Genomic DNA, 24,090 nt, shown 5'->3' with positions numbered 1-24,090 from the left:
AAGGCAAGAAATAGCAACAAGCCCTGAGGACTAAAATTTATGAGTTCTGCAATGCATTGGTATTTATTTCATCTGTTGCACAACTACACTGGAACTTACACTTTCTGTTAAACCCTTCTTTTTTTTTCTTTTTTTTTTCTTTTTTTCTTTTTTCTTTTTTTTGAGGAATTGTTCCCTGTTACTTTCCATATACTCCCAGCAGCATTGTGATCACGTATTAGTAAACAAAAAGATCAACTGGAAAATTCTGAAATTATTCCAGATTTGGAATATTATTTCTCACTCCTGTTTATTCCTTCCAAAGATAGGCATCTAAAAAGTAACATTGCAAGTAGTCGCTGTATCACCTTGCCGCTTGAAAGTTTTTGTATTATGAAAATGCACAGCTTTAGCAATGTACAAAGAATAAAGTCCATGCATAAACAGGAAATACGGTTAAGGGAAAACTAGTAAAGGAATGCAACCAAATCTGTATAAATAACTTAGAAATTTAATAGCCTACATTTTGAGTAGATTTAGAGTATGTTAAGAAATTTTTATAAATGCAGCAGAAAATAGGGATAAAGTTAAATTTGATCAATGGATTTCTCCTCGATTGATACCACTTTAAATGAGATCTGAATATGGCCTTGGTTTGCTTTTAAGAGGGCTGTGATCTTTATTTAGAGGAACTGTCATTTTAAAAAGCATGGGGCAAGCCAGTTACGGTAAGCTACAGACTGATGCCTAGCATTCCTAACTCTTCCACTGTTCTCATAGTCTTACACTGTGTGATATCATTCCCAAATAACAAACTCCTAGGCTCTTGTGAGTATAAATGATACTTGATTTTATTATATTAATAAGAATACATTCCTTGTCCTCGTGCTTAACGATCAAGCAAGCTTTTGAACATTTAACAAGGGAAAAAAGTGAATATACATACATTTTGCTGACACGCTTATGTTTCAGATGTTGACCAAGGGACTTAGGGGGGACCTCTTCAGAGTTTCTGACCCCACTACAAGAAATATATTATAAGTTACATGAGTGGAGTTGAACTTGGTTTGTGAGATCTCCAACTCTGATTTTGATAGTATTTGTGAAAAAAAAAAAAAATAGTCTGCTTGTGAGGTTCAGAGAAAAGGTGATTCCGTGGATATTGTTCATATGGTGTGAGTTAGCAACAGAAGCGAGTAGCCTCACCACTGTTGGTACTTGAAAGGTATGGAGAAGAACAACAGCAAGAGAACAGAACAAATAAATAGGGAAAAAACTTGAGAGGGAGTCAGGGAGGCCTTTCAGAAGGAGAAACTCAACACAAAAAGTTGTACTGAAAAGCTTAAGATTAAAATATAAAACCTTTCTGGACTGTGGTAGCTCCCCTCTTAAATCACAAACCAGAATGTGTTTTATAAATGAGTCTTTCTTCACTAAAGCCCACTAAGAAAACTTCTTTTCATTTTTTACTTGTTAGGCCTTCTTTAGGAGTTACATTACGTGTTTTTGACAGGTGGTATTTTATTGATCAAGATGAGTGTGTTTCTGCATGGGAGTGTGTGTATATGGACCAGCCATCAGATTATTTTTTGTCTCCAGTTTTCTTTTGAGGCTGCTACTTTTCCTTCCAAGAACTGGTTGAATTTATTTTAGATATAAAGACAAGAGTAGATCCCCTAAGAAACACATGAGTTATTGAAAAAAAAAAAAAAAAAGGAAAAAAAAGGCAAGAAAAAATATAAAACCACTTCTGGAAAAGAAGCAATTTTATATGACCTGGACATCTCCTTGAAATAGAAAATGAAACAAAATGGGGGGAAATTCTATTGCAGATGTCTAAGGATTAATTGAGTCTCACATTCTAATCCTCTTTTTCCTAAAAGTAATGGTTTCTAAATATAAAATAATATTAACAGCAATAATAATTCAACTTTTCCCCCTTTGGTTTGCTCAGTCTTTTGAATAAGCAAATGGACTAGGAAGAGACTAGAACTGGTTATAATTTTCACTGAAGAATTGTCTGAAGGGACATCTGTCTTACTGAAATCTGTTTATTTTGATACAATATTTTTCCAAGACAAAGCCTAGAATTATTCTTTCAGGCCATCTAGATATAGTACTTAGTATTTATTTAATTGTATTTAAATTTATTACTTAATATATCCTGCATTTCGGTAGTCATGACTGCATGGACGTGAAATATTTTAATGTCTTTGGAATGAACATTTCTTTGAGGTTTTATTAGATGGGAGATTTGAATACTCCATCTTTCTTCCTGATATGATATTTAGAAAATATCACTATTCTAGTTTCTTCGTAAGCAGAATGCCATTTTCCAACTACTATTAACTAAAAGTGAGAATTCTATATAACAATAATGGATGAATTTCTGTCTGAAACTAAATAATGGCATATTTTATAATTTTAGCATATTTAATTTCCTTGCTTTTACAAAAATGGACGTGGTCTTAAGATTGTTCCAAGTTCTGAATAGCTGAAAATCAGCTTCATGGGGCAAAGCCAGTACATTATTTAAAATACAGTTCAGTGTAGTTGCCAGAGAACATTCCTGATTTTCTTTCTTAATCTATAAAAGTTGGAGGTTAATAAAAGGGGGAGCATGAGAACAAGTAGGGCATAAACTAAGGGTAGAAAAAAGATTCTGAGTGTTTTATAAATTGGAATTTATAAATTGAGAGTAGCAATAATCATTAATTGAGTAACATCATAGGTGTTTAAAAGCAATATATTTTTCTGACTGTATTAAGAGGTTTTAAAGATATATTTTGCTCTCTGTTTTACAAACTAGTCTTGAAAATGTCTTCCTGTTCATGAAAGCAGAAATTCTCAAAAATCTGTCTCTGGGCATCGTGCCATTTTGTGTTACTAATAGATCATTCTGTTCTGACAAGAAGAGTTTTAAATAAATGTCCGCCCAACAAGCAGCTGTGCGAAACAGGCTGATCTGGTATCTGTCTTTGGGTCAAATACTCTGCTGCAAAACAAAATGCAAAAAAATAAAGAACTAAAACTCGATGGGGAGCATTCGGTTAGCCAGGCAGAATTTCAGAACATCTTGAGAAGGTGGGTCCTCATCTCAGCAGCATGGAAGGTATGGAAAGATGTTCTTGCCCATTGCTGCCAGAGAGGTTTACAGCTGTGAAGGATCCTGTCAGCTTTCATAGGCCCTGAACACGTTACTGACTAACCTGGCTTACAAGCAACTACCCTTAAACTGCCTGATGCCCCTGACATATTTTCATCTCTTCCCTGCGTATAACTCAAGGGACAAAATCTGTGGAGGAAACTAATACCAGCATAGTCAAAAATCAAAAATAGCAGAGCAGCGCAGAGATGTGTCTAACTTCTGTCTTACAGAATTACCTTCAGGTAAAATTATGAACTTATCGCACATACCCAAGTTTGGGGAATATGATCCAAAAAGAGTTGTGGAAATGACAGAAGAGACAGAGCTGGATAAGATGTGGGAAACAAATTAATCCTTCATGACAGAGCACATCATATGTTACAAGAAAGTGTGGTATGAGTTGAGTCAAAGTTTAGTAGGTTGCAGCAGAAAATGAAGGCTGTGGTTGCTGTCTCTGGCTGTTGAACAAAGTGAGCCTTCAAGGCTCAACTTTTAGTCAGAAATAATCAACACACTCTCCTGTTACCAACATATCTTGTTATCTGCTCTGATAGAGAAGGATCTAAGCTTTTATAGTGGATCACATACTGAACTTGACAGCATCATTCCAATAAGGAAAGAAAAAAGGGAAGAGCTGTAATGAGTACAGGTGGCAAGATTTGCTTTGTAAGACCTCAGAAAGAAAACTTCTCTTTTTTTGATCAATTGATTGGTTTGACCTTATGAGTGAGACAAGACTGGGCAGGACTATAAAATTATAATGTTTCTGACCCTTCAATTTATAATACTTCCATTTTTTCTTTATTGTTCTGTGTTCAAGAAAGGTGAAGTGTTCCAACTTCACCACTTCTACCAATCCTAGAAAAATCATGTGATTTGTCATAACTTGAGGATAATAATCAATTTATTTCTTGAATATTCAGAGACATACAGGTATTTGACCCAACATTTATTCACTTATCTATTTATCTATTTGTTCTCCAGCTTTACAAGGGGTGTCTTATTCCTGTGAAACATCCGTCTCAAGTTGGCACGTGAGGGAGTAGAACTCTCTGGCGCACTAGAGTCTCTCTTGAGAGCAAAATGTAGGTTTTCTATCACTTCTAACGCTATGTTGGAATGTCTGTGCAGTTAAACCTTTTGTGAATACTGAAATGCAGGATGTATTAGAATAGCTACGAAGTGTTATAAAAAATAATAATAAAAAAGATAGAATACGATACTGTTAGAAAGAATAGAGAGGAGGAGGTATGTCGCATGCTAAGCCTTCTCACACTCTGGAGAGCATGGTCTTTAAGTAAGAAGACAGGAAAATGCAAAATTGCTGACCATTGTAAAAAAAATCCCAGACCAGTTCCAGATCGCTGAAGTTCCAGCAGCTTGCTGAAAAAGGACTTGCAATATAGCTGTCAGCAGTGCTCTGTCTCTCCTGGGGAGTTCAAGCTAACTGCCTGCCATGGCCACAAAATGCCAGCTTATACTGCACCTTTCTGATCTCTCTTCATAGTTGTATTGGTGTCTTCTCATTTGAGAAAGCTCTTTGGTGGGAGTCATAAGGGGAGTTATAATGAAAAGGAAAAGCGTAGAAATGCCATGTCAGCATCCAGGCTAACTTTATCTGATAAACGCTTCATCTGATCACTTTAGAACACCCTAAAATAAAATGACACACCAAGGTTGATGGGTTACCACAAAATATTGTGGTACTGTTATTATTCTCATAAAATTAAACAGGACTGATCCTTTACATACTGCTTTCCTCCATATCCTGCCATATGCACGAAGGCAGAAGAGCTTCAGGGAGGTAAATGAATATACTAGTTCTGCATGAAATGCACCAACATGAATGTTTGATACATGCAGCCTTTAAATGCATTCCCATGCACTTAAATTCACACTTCTTAATTATCAAAGTTTCTCTCTTGGGTTTGCAGTCAAATGTTTGAACAGTTTGATTAATCACTGCAGTCCTAATCTGTCTGAAGTTAGCTGCTGTTTTGAATTAGGTGTCTTGTATCTCTCACAAAGTACCATGGTAGGATGATGTAGTTCCTGCAGGATCGTCTCCTAGAGATGGAAGACCACCAAAGTCTTCCATCAGGTCAGCCCAGAAAAGTTGATTCTAGAGCTACTAGAAAGTCAGCAGCCTGGGATAGCTGTTCTGGTTAGTCCAATTCAGAAGAGGATATCTGTTGCATAAAGTCACCTAATAAACAAAATAGACTAAATAATAATCTTTAAAAGGATTGAGTCATTTCAGCTGCAAAACAGAGCTCCCAACTGCTCGGCTAGAGAGACTAAGCTAAGGCAAGATTATTAAGAAGCGGTCTCGTTGTGTATAACGGAAGCCATTCAAATTGTCTTATTTCTTGAGTTAAGCATCTCTCAAGGTGGAAAAGAAGAAAGAGTATTATATGAATGTATTTCAACAAAATTTTTTTGTCATTCAAGGCTAAGGTAATCAAACAGATTCTTTGCTTCGTATTATGGAACTTGCATATCTCATGTTGTGCAGCATCTCTGTGTAGCCAAAGGTCATGCAGCTAAGCTTGTGTCAACTTTCTTTGCTGACAGAAGTAACATTCAGTATCTGTTAGGAATAGTAGCTGTATATACTGTGGTTCATTTCTAAAGATTTTTATTTCATGATGCTTTAAATGTGAAGATTTTTTCATGGTCATACTTTTCATTTATAGTAGCAAGACCACACATTTCATTGGTGGGGCAAGAATGAAAAAGAAAGTAACAAGGGCTATCTTTTTCTGTGTTTCCTTAAATGTCTTTGTTCTTTTGTAATGTCCCAAATATATTCTGAATATTTCCATTTATCAAATAATAAAAGTGGCTTGCTTCTGCATTCTACATGTCTTTAGCAAGTATGCTGCATCAAAGTGTGTTGCAGATAATACTAAATAACCAGAAAATACGAAAAGAGATGTATTTCTGATTTTCCCTTCATTAGCCCTGATAGTGTTCTTTATCATTGTAAAATATGGATCTCATAGAACAGTCTGAATAGCAGTAACCAATATTACCACTTTAGTAATATTGTGTCAGGATGTAAGACAAAGCATTCCAAAAACTGAGAGCTCCAAAGAAACCAGAAAAGTAAAATGTATTGTTTTATTGTTATGTCCAGTAACAAACTAGAGTCTGAAGCCCCTTAAGGGAAAAGTGAATCTGGGCCCCCACACCCCTTGTGAGTGTTGTAGCTTCATCCGTACTTGGTGGGAAGGGAACCTCTGCCGTCTTGCCTTTTCTTCCTCACCAAAAAGGGAATTTTGTGAACGGTGCCTTAAACTGAACCTTCCCTTGTATAAAGCCTTGCTATTGTTAAAAATATCTGAAATGGAAGCAATGGAGAAAATGTTTTTTTTAAGCCATTTTTAATCTTTGTGTTTACCCCTTAACTGCTAAGTCCCTCACTTGACACAACAGCAGCAGCCCCTACTCTTTTTCTCTCACTTCTGCAGAACTCAGGTGTAACGGGTTGCAGTGGGAAAAGGCCAGGGCTTCCTAAGTGCACGCTGCCTTGCTTCTTTCCCTCGTAGTGTCTCCCTCTGAGTTGGTAGCAGTCGTCCTTCACCGATGCTTTGCTTGGATCAGTGTTTTCTTTTAACCTTGTCTAAGTCTTTCTTCAGAGGCAGTTCTTTAGTTTACTGTAGATCCTGATTTACAGCATGAGACAGCAAGTGGTACATATAAGAATTGCTCATGTCTTGAAATGCTTCAGCTCTTCCGAACTGAATCTGAAGCACAGATTCTGACTGATTTATGGTGTTACAGCTCATTGAAGCTGATGTAATACCAGGAGTGGTTAATTCTTTCTGAAGCACACTACCTACAGTCTTTAGAAGGAAGTAAAAACTAGAATAAATTACTTTATCATATTCATATTTCCTACCTTAGGTTTATCTTCCAGTCTTCTTTCTAGTAGATCTGCAAATTGAACTTGCAATTTATTAAAATACCTATACTGTGCTTACAAAATTACAGATGTTCGATCTTCATCCACCACGCTATCTTATTACTCATCGCCCCCATGACTTGGAGAGTACACGGTATTTTAGGTGCAGTAGATTTCAGAAGCTCATAGGAATGAGCAATGTAATGACAACCTGCCAAAGTTAATTTATGCCAGCCAACACTGCAGAACATTCTGCTTATAAAAACACTGGTGCTGTCTTACAGAGGTTATTGCTGAGTGTGCCACAGCAGTGGCTGTACTTTAAGAAGTACTGGCATCTCACTTTCATTGAATGAACTCTGTGTGGTGAGAGTGTGAAGCATTGGCAAAGTAAGCCATTTTTTGCTCTGTTTTTCCTTTCACTATTTGTGAAATGCTATGCATGTTCACACATCTCACTATCTCACAAACCTCGCTGATGAACAAGAGATCTGAGCCTGCCACATCCAGGCCACATGAAGGCCACATGAACGAAAGTGTGTCAACAGGTTACCAATTGGTCCTCACAAGAAGCGTGAGTGATGTAAAGCAGAGCTAATGCTGTGACCTTTGGGGAGGGTCAATAAAAACAGCAATAAAAAATTAAAGAATTCAGGGGTTCCCAAAATGTTTAGCTAAAGGCCTCTCTTGTGGTGTTAATGTAGATATTTATTAATACAACATTTGCCTGTTTAAAAAGCTTGGGACAAGTCCTGCTATAATTCAGTTTAAGATGAGGTCCAAGAATGCTGAGTGCTTTTCAATATTGACTGCATGCTTCCTTATGATTAAGGCAAATTTCAAAGCAGTTTTTAGAATTCATTGTAGCGGCTCTATTACCTCTGTTTCATGAATGACACTGTTTGTTCCCTCCATGGCAGCTGTTATTATAGTAACATTACTCCGCAGAGACCTAGTCTGAGAATGCAAAACAAATGGCAAAGCGTCCTTTCAGGCTAGCAGAAAATTATGAATATCAATAAATCCCAAATTTCACTGAGGAAAATATTTTCCTGTTAATAATAATGGCTAGAGATTATTTTACCAACTTGCAATATTCCTAAATGTTACAGACACAGAATGGAAAAATTGATTGCATTTTTTCCTTGTTCCATGAATAGTCAACATCATGCCTTAGAATTTGTTGTCTGGAAACTTTTCTTTTTCTGTATCATATTTCTTAGTTTAGTTAAATGAACTTGTGGTATTTCCTGTATTGCCATGATGGGCAATTTGTGTGGAGCCTTACAAAGAGTAGGATACAAAGGCTGCACAAGAGCAGATGTAGAGCATTGCCACTACCTCATACACTGGCAGCCACAGCCCTGGTTCAGAGATTGTCAGAGAAAAAGAGAGAAGACGTCCAGCCAATATTATCAGGCAGGGAAAACCTGGAATGAAAATCAATATGCTGCCTTTGGCACCAAAGTGTTTCACCGACAAAGAGATTCCAGAAATGTTATGCTAAAAGGATCACTAATGTAAAACCTGTGAGAAGGTAGCGTCAAACCAGTGGCTACTGAACTGTGAGCCCATGGTTACCCATTCTTCTTCACGTAATGCAGGCATGGTGAGCTTTGAAACAGAACTGATTTATATCCTAGCAAGGCTTTAGATTGGGATCTGTCATCTTAGGGAGAAAAAGGAAGAAGCTGGCTGGGTTTTCAGAATATTTTAAAGGGTTCTCTTGGTGCTGAGGGATAGATTTCCTCCTAAGAAAAACACAATTGGATTTGTCTTTATATTCAGCTTATTTTTGGTGCAGGTTGTTTGTCTCCATTGGTCTGCAGCTCCCCTCAAGGGAAAAGAAAACCAAAAAGAAGCAACGCACAAAACTGCAGAGCCATTACAAAATCATGAGACCATCAAGTAATACTGGTGACTGGGTCTTACAGAAAATTTATTTGAGGGAAGAATTGTACTTAACTGCAGACCTGATGATAGTGTCATAATCTCTGGCTGAGCAGAAGATGAGAAAGGTTTCCCTCCTACTATGTTAAAGTGATTAGAAAGTTGGTGCTGACTCAAATAAGTAAATAAATAAATGAATTAGTGTTCATGCAAAGTCAGTGCTGAGCTATTCTTATTTACTTGCAAACATAAGACTTACTGCCCCATCTTACATTTTCTAAATCCCCATGACTGTAACTTTGAGGCAAAGAAAGAGTTTTATGCTCTGCCTCATATTAGCAGTCTAACTGTCGAGAGTTGAAACCAGGAAACAAGCAGTAGTAAAGCTTTCACATGCTGACTTCAAGGAATTGTGCATAGCAGGCTCCATTAAACAAAGGACAGAGCCACTTTTATAGTGAAGCAGAAAACAGGCCTGTATGTTACATTCAGGTTTCTAACAGCTACCAGGAGAATTCATGTGCTTTTATAGTACAAGCTTCTCCTGCATTTAGTGCTTAAGATGACAGAACCATAAGCAGAAGTTGTTCTGCTGGACTGAGAAGAACCTTGGGAGATAAAGCCTTTAGAGGTAAAATGTGAGTATCTCATAAATACGAAGATTCTGTTGTTCTCACAGAAACCTCTGTGGGCTCTTGTCATCCAGCACTCCAGAGATGCAGTTTGAATGCTGCTTCCATGAGGTGTTCAAAACACTCTGCCTTTTTAAGAAAGCCTCCCCATTCATCTTTTATGTTGCTAGTTTTATGGTTTGAAAAGTCATTCTGATATTATTTCCTTTGCTGAGAGAATGGCTTGGGCTTATGGAAGACAAAAAAAAGGATGGACAGACATATGCACCCTCCCCCCACTCAAAAAAAGAAATCTCATAACAATAGCAAACAGTAAATTAAGTGTATCTATCTTACCTGGGGCTTATTTGAATTATTAGATAGTTTTCAGTCTAACAGGCAGTTAACCGAAATTGAATTGTACCTGTAATTAAAACAGTTATACTAAAAGTGAGTCATCCATCTGGCACATAGAACTTTCCCTCTCTTATACTACTCCCAAGAAATTAAAAAAAAAAAAAAAGGCAAAGTATTCCTCATTATGATGTTTGAAAATTAGGATCTGCTTCTTTCAGAATGTGCTGCTCATTTTATTCAGAACAAAGACTTCTAACTTCCCTCACTGTGTGAAAAAAGAGCTTGAATTAACTTCTCTAAAGAAGTGGGAGATGGGGCATCAAAGAGCCTTCTGTTCATTAAGATAAACACCGAATATGTGTTTCATGTTTAGTTTTGGTATAACATTCTGAATAGAGGATTAAGCAGTTGCTTCCCACAGTCTTAAACTATTGAGATGGTATGGGAGAAGGAGGTGAATAAAAGGATTTAAGCTATTATGCAAAGAATTAGTGTTGAGAGAGTAAAAGGTCCCCCTATTACCCATTGAATTCTGCGTGGATTTAGTAGTGTTGAGAACGTAACATGGCTCTCCATTGCGGACACACAGAAAGTACATAATTAAGTTGCAAGAGCCCATCTAAAGTTTCAACCTGGACACTGAGCTTGTGAGATGGACTGTTGCAAATTAATTATGCACTTTCAAACAAAACTATGTACTTTTGAACAGAAAAAAACCCCATAGTTTCATAACTAAAATTTCCTTTCTATGTAATTCTTTTTGTTACATATTAACTTTGGAAAGAAGCTTGCTCTAATCTATGCATGGCAAGGTATTATTTTTTTGGAAGTACAAATGACATGGGGACGCATATTTTTCCCTCCTTGCTCACGAATGCAGTCAGCTCAGTTGCAGAAATGGTCACGGTCCACCCCACTTTGTGTTCCCTAAATCAATTTTTATTACATGTGTTTTATGGATCAAGTTGACTGGACTGTTCACGTGAGTCAGTGAGTCAGGTTTGCAATCTGTCCGTGCTTTATGCGTTGTCTGCGAGTGTGGATGATGGATGGCTTTATGAATTTGATGATAAGTTAGTTGCAGTGTTTCATGTTGAGTTTTAATGAACTATATTTGCTAATGGTTATGACCAATATTGGAATGGTATTAAATTAGAAGAGCTCCTTTCTGTTGACTCCAAGCAACTGTTAATGTATTAATTTTAATGCTTAAGTTCCATGAGGGGCTCTTATACCCTTAGTTCTGTTTTTAAAAGTAATGTTTAGTTGCTGTCAGACGACCTGTAAGCTCATTTTCATATATTTTTTTATTTATATTCTGTTTATTTAATCTTTAAATTATCGATTGGAGCTGCTTACAAGTTACATATTTCTTTCATATATTTTTCCTCTTGGCATCTGCTACTCCTCACTCTGAGAGACAGGCAGTAGCTAGATTTGGTCTGACTTAGGATGGCTGTTCTCATAATTAGGGGAAAAAAAGCCCACCAGGAACATGTATATTTAATATTTTTATTGATGAATGTAGGAGCCCTACCTACCAGAGGATGAGTGATCAAGGTTTCTTATACAGTTGATTACATTTTCTTCTCATTATTTGTTCTTCTAGTATTGTATTCATAACATCTCAGGGTTGCACTTTGGGGGCAGGGGGTTGGATCATCATATGAATATTTCATTTTTGTGTTTGCAGTGTTTTGTTTGAAGCAGGATTGCCAAAAAATAGCAGTGGTTGGAATACATTGTTTAATGTGGTTTTAAGCCAAAGCACTCAAATTTACAAAGGAGATACATTACCAAATTCATCCTCAAGAGATGTTCTTTGGGAGAATAACAGTAAGTAGGTGACAGGCTTCAGTCAGAGACATTCAGTTCTACACGTAAAAGAACACCAAAAAAAGCTCAGAAATGAATCTTAATGTATGCTTCTTGGAGGAAGTGAAGGAAGGACTCCAAATGTTTGACAGGATTTACAGGTTCCATGGCTTCATCAGCACATTGACTCACAGGTCCCACATGGTGATCTGTCTTGTTTGAGATTTATTAGGATGTGGCTACATCTTGATTTCACTTCCTGCTGATTGGTTTGCTGAGATTTCAGCTCATCATTTCTCTGCCTCTTTTCTCTCTGTTAGATAATGCTGAAGAATAATGAATCACATGGATCTTTTTCTTATCCAAAGATATATGTGAGTTTGGATTTCCTAGAGTAACAGAGAATTTGTTCACGTAAACCTCAATTTCTCTGTTTTTCTCATAGCAAGTTAGAAAAATAACTGTATATTTGATTTATGGCTCTCTTCTTCCTTATCTCCAGTATTTAATTTCTCATAATAAGAGAGATAAGGAATGTATTTGAATGCAGATCACAGAGGTTTCTGAGTACAGCCTGAAAACCTTAAGCACCAGAGATTTCATTCTAGAGGCTCAATTACAGTCTCTGCTTTATCTGAATCTCTTTATTCAAAATCTTCTATAGATGTTGACATGCGCCTATCTGTCTACAGTTCTTTCAGGAAGAACTAACATTTGAACATTTGAGCTATTGAAATCCTGCTTGTTTCAGAGAGGAGATTGTATGCCATTGCATGTTTGCCACTTACGTAATGCAAAACCAGGTCTACACTGATTCAAAGACATTCTATACTGAATACTTATCAGACATCTATGTATCTCATATTTCTCTGATGAGATAAAATTCCACTGGAAAAAAAAATTACTGTATTTTGCATATAACAAGCAGATAATAATACAGACATAACACAAGAAGTTATCACCAGGCAAGCCAAGCAGTGGATTTACAGTACTCTAGTGACAATTGTGCCTAGTTTGTATGCACATAGTTTCAACCCTTTTGTAAATGTGAGGTAGCTTACCCTCCTCTTCCAGATGACTGAACTGTCCCCCAGTCTCTATGGACAGGCACATGCACCCATGCAATTCCTGTGAAAAAGCTGACCTTGTACATTTGTCCATGAGTTATCCAGTGCACTGGTACTCTGAATTTTCCATGCTGGAGCAGTATCAGTTTCTGTAACAGTACCCAAATGGAAGCATAAGATGGGATGGTAAGTCTGAGATCATGCTAATCTGTCAGGATGTAGGGTACAAACATACATCAGCAATGTGAGGTTTAACAACACCTCCACAGGTTTACTAGAATACTTTGCCAAGGAGGTTTGTACACAAAAATACAAGCTTTCTTTGTCAATCTCTTCTGCCCAATAACTTTGCCACTGCAAAAATATATGGCAGTGATTGTGGCAACAAATAGTGTGAAAAATGAGGTGCTATTGGGAAGATGAATTAATTAAATTATCATGTCTGGCTTAATGAAAAGTCAAAACACACACATGGGGACAAAGTAATAAGGGACATATTAATAAACAGAAATGCAAGAGTTTCCCTTTTGACAGGGAAGTCCTTACATTTCTACCATAGGAAGAAGTCATTAATGAGAGCATCCTTTGTGCTGAATGTGTTCCTACACACATAAATACAGTGAATGGTATTACATAGACTTCAACTGGTGTAACTTAGAGTACATCAGATTCATTCTGATCCAAATTACAGAGCACATAAATTGTTCTTCATTTTAAAATCATTTTTAGGAGCAAATAGAAATAATGCAGTGATAAGGAATAACATCCATAAATTGAGAGGGAGTTGGGGCACTTGAGTCCTTCCCAGCACCTTCTCAAGATGAAGTACTGATGATTTTTCCAGGCTGTAAGTCTTCCAAAAGGCTTAAGGTGTGCTACTTCTTTTATCCCCAAACAGGCAGCTAGGGAAGACTCACCAAGTATTCAGAATTAAGGAACTGGGCATAAAACCGGAGTTCTGTATAGAAAGAAGATAAAATGCAGGAATGCAATAAAGTAATAAATACCAATTCAACCATAATGTAGAAGATAATCTTCTCCTTTGCCTTAGAAAGGCTCAGTCAAGCAATGAGATTTATTTTTGTCACCCCAAATATGAGACTAGATGCAATAGCGCAAGTCCTTAGATCATGTTAGAGACCAAAGATTTGCTCTGATTTTGATTTTCTCCTCCTCATATTTTTTTCCCTAGTCAGGAGAGGGACATGAGGTAAGCACTGGATTTATGCAGGATATAGTACAGATCATTTTGTTTAGCAAAATAAAAATAAATCAAAACTATTTTCTGAATATACTTCTTTTTCTGTCAGAACCAACTTCAGATTGCCGTCATTTGTTTCCCAGGGTTTTCTGTGACATCAGGCCTATTCTGCTACTTAAAAATACGGGACCCTGGCAACACGGCTTCCTCTCTCCAATCACGGGGCAGCAAAGCAACTGCAGGCTATTGCATTTGGATTTATCAGAATAAATAATTAAGAAGCTCATCAGCTTCTCACTAATGAACAAGGAAATGTGATTAAGCAACTTTAAAAGAGAATGGCTGAAGACAATATAGAAATGATAGCAGGATGATTGCTGTGAATGAGAGACTGAAATTTCTGAATAAGAGATTTCTTCAACAAGACACAAGGGCAGTAGTTTAATCTTCCATTAAAAGGTTCCTGCCAATTTGGAAAAGCTCTGAATCAGGAGATTACAGACGTCTCAGAAGCTGACAAGGCAGTCACTTCTCTTAAGACAGCTTCTTTCTGGCAAATGCTGAGAAATAACTTTTCTTTTTTTTTTTTTTTTACTCTATTTCAAGACTCTTAACTTCTACAAAACAATGACTAGGACATCTCTGAATCTCTGACTAGGCAATCTTTTATTCTTAAATACTCTGAAAATTCAAATCGTCTTTCAGACCAAAATGTTCTAGAGATGCTTGCCAAGTTTACTGTGGCTAACATCTAGAAATTGTACTGATTAGCTTCTGGCAAAGTTCCTTGAAAGTGCTTTGTGTGTTAGTATCTCATTAAATATCTTATTCCTCTTTATTATTCTTTAGCACCAAAAAATATACTTCCACCTTATATCTAATCAGGTTCAATGCTTTTGCAGTCTGCTCTCCTAGCTTATCTAAAGGAGATAGCACATAATATAGAAACTTGAAGAAAGGCAAAATAAGAGAAGCTGCTGTAATTCTTCTGTCAGGAGAAAGATATCTTGTTTTTTTCTTTTATATACAATCATAAATGACACAATCTTTGTACGGGTAAAGGCACAAAAGTCAACAAGCAGATTACAAGATTTCTGTCCAGGGGTGGTTGTATCAGACTGTAGAAGCTTCCAGATACTCAGATATAAAAATGGTATGCTCAGAAGCATAAGATTCATAGTTATGCAGTTTAAACAAAGAAAGAAAAGAAAATGTCAGACATCTCTTTAGTTACAGAAATGCTCATATACCTCAAATAAGATACTCAGTATTACAGAAAATACTCTGGTCTTAAAACCCAGGCAGAAAAATACTGTTCTACTTCAGGAGGCTTTTGAGGAAATTATTCTTTCGGGTTTTTTTTCCCACATGATGTAGGCCCACCATAGTGCAATGCATAGTATGCGGAACAGAAACCACTTTGGATTTTTAGCCAAAATTCCAGCTGTCTCCAGTGGAGATTTGTTTGGATTTAAATATGTTGCTGGCCTTCAAGTATCCCCCCGTGTTTCGTACAGTACTTTGAGATCATATTGTTATCTTCTAATTGTCTTCCATAAACATGCAAATCATAGGTTTTCAGTGACCATGGCGTGTCATCCTATAGCATACCTTCTGAACACAAGAATGAGAAGCTATTTTGATAGGGACATCTAAGAGAGACACAACCTCCTCTCAGAAAGCAGAGATGTAGATCGGTCCATCTGTCCAAGATGTCCATCTGTCAGGAAATCTCTGCAGTCCTCTTCTCCAAACTCTTCAGTGTAGCAAAAAAAAAGACTTCTCTGCAAAGCTTCTCTGGAGCAAGTAGATTGCATGTGTGTAGTCAATGAGGCATTCGCAACATCCTCTTTCTTTTTGTTCTGCAAAAAGAGGAGCAGGCTTGGAAGAATATTTCTTCAGTATTCAAGTAAATTCCTTGTAGACTAACACTTGTTTTCTGTAATTAATTTAGAATTTTATTATTTTTATTTTATCTTAGACGTAGCAATTTGCTTTCCGTGCTGTGCTAGAACTGATGCTTCATTCCCCTGATCTCCATAACCAGATCTGGAGCAATTCAAATTAATTGTGCCAGAACGTCTTAGTGATATGTATAGGCTGGAACTATCAATGTTGTAATGTGTGTGAATCCATTTCAGTGTACCTTTACGTTTCTACAGTAGATAAATTGTAGATAAATCCTTGGTTCAACAATACTTCTGAAGCTTTTGTATGAAGAAAAAACTTTTGCAAATTGTATATTCATTTAAAGGAACCCAGAACTACCAATTTTTTGCTAGTTACCTCTCAGCTACACTCTTCTGAAAAATCATCCTTTTTTTTTTACATTTCCATAAAAATAAGGCATCTAACAGATACATGCACTTTTCTTTTGTAGGTGGAATGGAGAAAATAAAACAGCATACCTTTGCGTTAGCTCACTACACCTATACTGTGCTGTCTGCCTTAAAATATGCCAATGGGGCTCCCGTCGTACGTATTTACAGCGATACAGATTTCAGCAATCCTGATGTCCAGGGTCCAATCATTAATTTTAACGTGCTCGATGAAAATGGAGAGGTTATCGGCTTTTCAGAGGTATGTTTTTCTCTTACCTTAGCTGAGTGTTATGTTTATATTTTAAGCATATTCACAATGTGTTCTTTATCCTAAAGGAAAACATTTGTCTATAGTGGTCCCTTCTCAGGTTTTGCTTTTGTTTCTTCGTAGCTCAGCACAATAAATTCACACCATTTTTAAAGTAGTAAAAAGAATCCAATAAATAGTACTAGCACAATACAAAGTACATAACAGACAAAGACAATACCTTACAGATTTAATACTCTACACGTAGGAAGTTTGAAAGTGGGCTGTTTTACCAGGATGCATTGACTAGGCAGTTTGGTTTCTTGTTGACTTCCTTCTCTAGAGTACTTAAAACTGTGAATTGAAGAGCGAGTCTAGAAAAGCTGATATGAGAGACTGCCTTGGAGCTTTGACATGCAAGTGAAATCAGATCTCAAAATATTCCAGTCACCCGTGAAAGGAGTTCTCTTTTCCTTCAGTTATAATAATTACATTCCTGTAATATTCCCGAGGAAGCATTGAATAAAGTTGAATGATCAGGGTAAGAAGCGAGATTCAAGCTCAAAAAATCTTTAATGCTGTCTTTCTCAAGAGTTTTTGCTAGCCTTTATCCATCAGGTGCACTGAGTATCTCTAAGACAAAACTGTGAAACTTTTCTACCTTCAGTAGAGAGGTAATGTTCTATGACCATAATCAGGAATGAGTGTGCGCCGTGTAGGCAGTGAGTAACGTAGGGTAGCGTAGCTCACTTGCTCATCGGCAGAAGTCAGAAAAAACACAGTGCTCTAGTTTTTGCTTAATTCTTCTGTTTTTCATTGGCTGGCCATTGAATAAGCCCACAAGTCAAGTTCAAGTGTATGACCTTGATTTTTTTTTAAAAGCTGTCGATAACTAACACCATCTCTCTCGGCGACTACCTCCCTCTGCCAGCAGTAGTGGCGGGAGCTGCGTTGCTCTTGGAAGCTGATAATTCTGGACCATTAGGGACAGAGCGGGAGTGCTGCGAAAGGTGTTCCTCAACGCTCTGCTGCAGAGAAGAACCAGATAATGAGGGGAAGCAGAGACATGCTTAGGAGAATACACAAGGGAGAACAGAAGGGAAGCAGTTACTTTGTAGCCTGTCAATATGGAGGTTCTTTAAGGCACTTACCACACTGATGAACATGGGATGGGCAAGGGTATAGTGCTGGAGAAGTTTTTCTTCCCATACATCTTTTTAGACTATGATACCAAATAGTCTCAAACATTCGCCACATTTCATTTCAAATAATTCCACATTTTAGGAGTGAATTAGCCATTTCTACAGTCTTGAGTATGCGTGGCAATGTTCAGAAAAGACTGGAGGTATTAACACAACTGGGTTGGTAAAACACTACACAAACACCCTGTTGCTTCAGTCCTTTGGTTAAAACTAAAACCTTTATTTGCACTTTTGATTTTCACAATTTCTCAGTAAAAATGGCTCTTGCCTGTTTCACTTTTTTAAACTCAACTGTACCCTCAAAGAAAAAATTACTTTATAGTCTTATGCCTCCATTGTGCCTGTTTGCTGCAGCAGATGCTCATAAAAAGCTTCTTTATTGATCTGTATCATCTGGATTGTGCTATTCACCAGATTCTCATAATTTCTGGCATGACTATGTAGAATGAAGAACTATAAAGTTTTCAAATGCATACTAGTCACATCTGCAGTGCCTGTTAGATTACTTAGTTTAATTAAAATAATGTGCAATTTAATGACTTTTAGAAATTAACAAGCAACAGCACTATTCTTTCCAAAACTATAATACGTGTGATATATATAATTGGCTCCTTTATGGAATGAAATTCTTTCATAGGCATCTCATAGCAGTTATGGGGGTGAAAAACGTTTGCTTCTTCTTTATGATTACAAAGAAAATACATGCAACGGAGAGAAGCTTCATCGAACTGACAATATAATCTCATCTTCATACCTGTATGCATGTCTAAAATTAGATAGGTTTATTCAAATCAAAGTTAAATCAAATACTTTCATTAATGGTTTAGAAATGAAATAGTGTCCTTTAGTTTGGTCATGTCTGTGATCTGCACATTCACGTGGATTCACTGACCAGCCTTCAAATGCAATCTAGCGGAGTTAGGAGAGCACAGTTTCAGAAGGCTCCCAGAAAACATTTTGGGGAATTTTTAATGAAGGAAAAATTGGATGACATTTCTGTCTGACATACCTACTACTAGTGGACACCAGTTAATGGTTCGGGTTGTATTTCAGCTAGGATATTAAAACAGAAATGACAGAATGTACTATTCCTTTATGGATGATATTCCATCTATAATTAATTACTTATAACCAAGCATCCAACCAGTTCTATTTGTCTTTCTGACAGGCAATTGTTATCCCAGTTGCCTATTAGAGGGCACCGTGTGGCTGGACATTAGCATTTGGTAGCCTGAAAAGGACAATCTGACTAACTGATTCCAGAAAAAATATTATGATGAGATTTGAAGCAGTTTATTTGGAACATTTGAGACTGGCAAGAAAGACTTCATAAGTAGACAGTGTCTTCAGAGGATACCAAGCTTACATTTAAGCCTCAAGATTTACATAATTTACATGATATTCAGAACTCTGAACTAAGTCCAAGATATTTAGGGTGTGAAAGGCATGTAGTGAAATACATGACATTTAACACTGACATTGAAAAATGAAAGCAGGGAAAAAAATGTCTTTCGTCTGTGTAGCATTTGGGAGGAAAGCTGGTTTTACCTGCTTCTATTATTTCTCACTGTTTTCTGAGTTTAATTACCAGAGCTAACAAGCTTGTGCCGCTAACCGCAAACATGCTATGAATTACATACAGGGGGTCAATTGCACCAACAGGAAATAGCCGGAGTCTCAGGTTCATCCTTGAGTAAAACCATTGCAGCACTCAGGACCAAATGAAGGCATTTCATTAAAGTGAGACACACAAATGAAACCATACCGTGATTGCACTCTCAGGATGGCAGTGTTTTTGATAACCTCCTGTCACAATATATATGATATAGAACACTCGGATGTTACAAAGTGATAAGGTGGGAGTGAAGTAATTATGGAAGTTGAATTGCTTTTGCTTTTTCATTTAAATGTTTCTTTGTGATTGTTGAAGGGTATCACTGTTTTAGAGTATTATATTTGGAATAAACTTTCTTTGTATACTATATGTATCGTTGGTTTAATTGACAGTTTAATTACTGGTTTAGTTATTTTGCTTTAAATGGTAATTAAAACAATTAAAGAAGAGGGACTTGCAGGCTCCAAACACCAATAGTCACTCAAAAGCTTTTTTTTCCTTCAGATTTTTCTTTGTCTAGGGATAAAACTATTGCGGTTTTGAAATCTGTGTAAAACCCTTGTCTTTGGGCACTAAAACTACTTTAAAATTCATCCTTTGAGCTGCTCCAAATAATTCCTATGAAAATTATTTCCTTCAGTATAGCTGTCTTGTAGACTACTATTGGTAGTAATTTGTTCTTGAAATTACTTGGGAGGATACCTGTATTCTTTTCATGCAAGCTGCCTGTCCTCTGCAGTAGCACGTCTGTCATTTTATGTTATGTGTTTATCTGCACTGCAGCACCAAAAAGCCCTGGTTATGAACAGGGGTTAAACTATGATGAGTACTTGACAGGTCCAGGACATAAAGGTGGCCTTTGTGCCAAACAGCTTCTTCATATATACTTGTCTAGTTAGAATGGATAATTCTCCAGCATTATAGTTTTTGCGATTAATGATGTGCGGACAGATGACAAGCTGGTGGTTTTGAAAGGTGAGAAGGTGCAGGGGTAGAGATGAAGGACCTCTGCTAAGTCAGTGGTGCAGGATGGAAGCAGCAGAGTTGACACTAATGCAGCAAGCTGTCAATCTTCTGCTTCCTTGTGAGGCTACCGGGAAAAGAAGCAATTAGCCCTGGATATTAAAGGGGGTTTGTGATGTCACAAAAATGGGGTTCATACATGCTGGATGCTGAGCTGATAGTGCAGGCTCTTCACACAGAGAAGCAGCGTTGGTTCATTTATTAATAGTGAATATCTGTAGTCTTCAGCATATATGAATGTCAAGTGTTTATACATCCCCAAATCCTTCCAATCTCTGAAGCACTGTTTGACAGCAACGACTCAGCTTGAGTTTGCATCCTTGCCATCCTTTTTATCAAAAGCTTGCATATGACTCTGTGAGGTTCCAGCCTGTTTTGAACGCCAAAGAGGAGACGGAGCAGCTGTAAGGGAAAAACATTGATTTGAAACAACAATCATCCACACAAAAAAAGTGGATTTCTTACAAATCAGGTCAAAGTGCAAAGTTGTATGTTCCCTTCTATTTGCAGATCTGAAAAAAAAATCACCATCTCTGCTATGAGGGACCTTTTGTGCTAATATTATTTTAAGTTTTCCTCTTTATTCTGATCAGGAGACGAGACCTGTGAAATGCTCTTTGTACATTCAATAGATAGTTGCAGAGTACTTTTATAATCCTTTCACATTTCATTTTGTAAAGTCAGTTTGGGAGCTGGAAGAGGGGAAAGGGGCAAGAGGCAGAGATGGGCAGATGGAATTTCACCTGAAACATTTCTTGAATTGTATGCCCAGGAGAGTTCTTACCCCGTCACATCTTCCAGTTCAGTGTTTTCTGTCCCCAGTGAAAAATAGCACTTCCCTTATCAAACTTTTTCTTTTTTGCTCTGGTTTTCTGAGACAATATTTTTTTCTCCTATGTGTCAGGGACATAGAAAAGTGAGCAAACCATCATAGCTATCTTTTGAAAAATGGCCATCATTTCAGTTGTGGATTACCAGCTCTCTTTCCCACTCTGCTTTTTCACATTCCTCCCTTTGCCTGGAGCCTGAAGCTAAACAGAAGTAGCTTGCCGTGATTGTCTCACCCGCAAAAGCTCCCTTGGTATCCATATATGCTCACCATGCCTCCTAAAGATCCTGTCAGGAAGGGAACAAGCATCAGTCCATTAGCAGTCATCCTTCTCGCCTGCCACTTCACACTTGTGTGTGATAGACAAACTGCTATAACAGGAATCAGCTGCCAAAGATGGAGAATGTAAACATTTTGGTTTGCTGGAGGAAGGCTCTTCTCTACTGTTGCATATGGATGAGTTTTGCCTCTCAAGACTGAGAACCCTGCTCAGATAGATTGTGATCGGTTTTGTCTAGGAGCCTACATTAGCATGTCCTGGCTCACTCTCATCAACCCAGATAGAGTGAAGGGAGGTCTAGACTTTGAACTTATCTTTCTTCATCCATTTCTCAAGAAAAAAAACTATCAACATTTCTCAGCAGATAACTTCCAGTGTTTGTCCCTTCAGCACAAATCTATAATGCAATTTGATGACTGCTCTTATTATGGCATTTGCCCACTGTCTCATCCACCTTCCTTCTATCTCAGCCTCCCCTGAGTTAATGTAAGGATAGACTCAGTGACTCACTGCTGGGGTTTTGCCTCTTCTGCATTTATTTTCTACCATTCTGAAGTGAAGACCAGGGTCTTAAATCAGAATGTGTGGCCCAAATCACTCAGATGTAAGAACAGCTATACGGGATCTCACCATGGCACTTTCTCTGCCCTTGTAGTCTCTTTCTGCCAGTGTTCACATGCAGCGGTATAAGAAGAGGACAAAACCAGTATGAAACTCCTCCAAAAAAGCAAATTAAATTTTGTTTTCTTTTTAACCCCGTTTATCCTTCAGCACCAAAGCATCGTATGGCAGTGCAGTGTCTTGTAAGCAACTTCGCAGCAAAGCCAAATTCATCCCTGTGGTTTGATAAGATGTGGAGGGGGAAAAATAGATTTTAGGATTGGGGGTTGGACTAGATGACCTTTAAAGGTCCCTTCCAATACAACACATTCTATGATTCTGTGATTCTATGATTGCAGGGACTATGAGAGATCACCCATCATCATTGTGTGCCAAGACAGGATCATCTTTACCTGAACCTTTCTGCAGCCTCTGGAGGCAGTTTGTTCTGGCACTTACCTACATTCACTATTGCGAAATATTTCCTAATGACTAAGCTAAATTTCCCACAATGTAGGCAGAGTCTATTATTACATGGATTGGGCAAAGAAAGAGACACCAGTTTGGGCAGAAACAAAAGGAGATTCCAGCCATGAGAGGCAGAGGAGAGTTGTACAAGCAGTCTGAAATGGTGCTGTGTGGGAGAGGTGTGACCAGGGAAAAGACAGAGCGATATAAGCAGGTAGAAGTTATTCTGTCTGTTTGCATTTGGACAAGTCTGGCAACAGAAGTAAGATGAAACAATGTGGTGTGAGATAGGGCGGGAAATGCACATAAAAGTAGGTGCTCAAGGTAAATAAAATGGTGATGGCCAGTTCTGGAAGCACCTTCATATTCTGAGTACACTTTCTTTGCTTTAGTTTCACAATGTTCTCTTTTAAGAGCGTCCTTTTCCTTCAGTAATGTTTTAATAAATTGCTTAGGTGGACCTAGATCAGTAGACAGGACCTGGCAGTGGCCAGGTGAAATCCCCTGCTTCTGCTGTAGTCTTTCAGTGTCACCTTGAAGGATTCAATGTCTGTCTTCCCCACTTATTCTAATCTCACAAGAGTGGAGAGGAAATATGTTAAATACTGGCAAATCTTCAGATATCAAGTGGCGGATACATTTGTATATACACACAGCTGATTGAATACATATTCATATCACTACTTATCATTATATGATAAAAAGGAGCATGCAATACCTGTAGTAGGTGGATTTCTTTAAATAATTGCTGTTTGTGTCTTAGACAGTACCCTTGGTTTCACTGGGAGATTAGCTCCACTGCACTGGTACAGAATTAGAGCAATGACAACATATGAATTAGAAGAGCGGGGAAAAAAGGGAGCTGCAGCATTTCGCACGCACAGGACGCTGTTACCAGGTCAGTTTGATCAGACCACTGACCAGAGCCTAGTAGCAACTATCAGTACTTGTCTGGAAATTTATACTGTGTCCCTACAGGAGAAAGCGGGTTGCTGTTACGCAACACTGAGGGATAATTTCCGCTTTATTTAATCTATGTGAAATAAATCTTCATAGAAAGTTATTAAGTAGGAGATCTTTGTTGTTCTTCAAACCGTAATCCTTTTATGTTTTTTCCATCTGGTACTTTTTGCTCTTGTGTGAAACAATAATTCAGTTTTGCAAGGGGAAAAGTGCAGCATTTTTTCATCTGGGCCAGAGAAAATGGAAATCCAACATTTGTTAATTCCAGCTAAGAACGTCTGTGCAGAGATGGCCAAACAGATTCAAGTTAGTTACGCTAATGCTTTTAGAAGTATATCCACTCATTATATTAATTTTGATGACTCAGGGAAAGAAAAGTGTTCTTAACATGCCTAATGGGATTTTTGGCCATCTTCCCAATAGCTACCTAAAAACTGCTGGGCTTATTGCTCAGTATTGATTTTAGCTATAGATTTAGTCATTGATTTCAGGAAGCCAGGGATGGCAGATGGACCACCACAATAGAATGCAAACAGGATTACAAGGAGAAAAAGATTGTTGTGAAGA

General features: G+C 37.6%; 1 protein-coding gene across 1 annotated transcript in view; it reads left to right on the top strand.

The window, feature by feature from the left end:
- The window catches only part of MOCOS (molybdenum cofactor sulfurase), a 224,782-nt gene that overhangs the window by 152,636 nt on the left and 48,056 nt on the right, over window positions 1-24,090 (top strand). Inside the window, exon 6 of the mRNA XM_063326280.1 lies at window positions 16,356-16,555. Within this exon, the coding sequence (XP_063182350.1) occupies window positions 16,356-16,555 (200 nt within the window). The remainder of the gene's footprint in view (window positions 1-16,355; window positions 16,556-24,090) is intronic.

This window comes from Chroicocephalus ridibundus, chromosome 2 (assembly GCF_963924245.1).
Source record: "Chroicocephalus ridibundus chromosome 2, bChrRid1.1, whole genome shotgun sequence".
NCBI lineage: Eukaryota > Metazoa > Chordata > Aves > Charadriiformes > Laridae > Chroicocephalus > Chroicocephalus ridibundus.
This window is presented reverse-complemented; position numbering and strand designations above follow the sequence as displayed.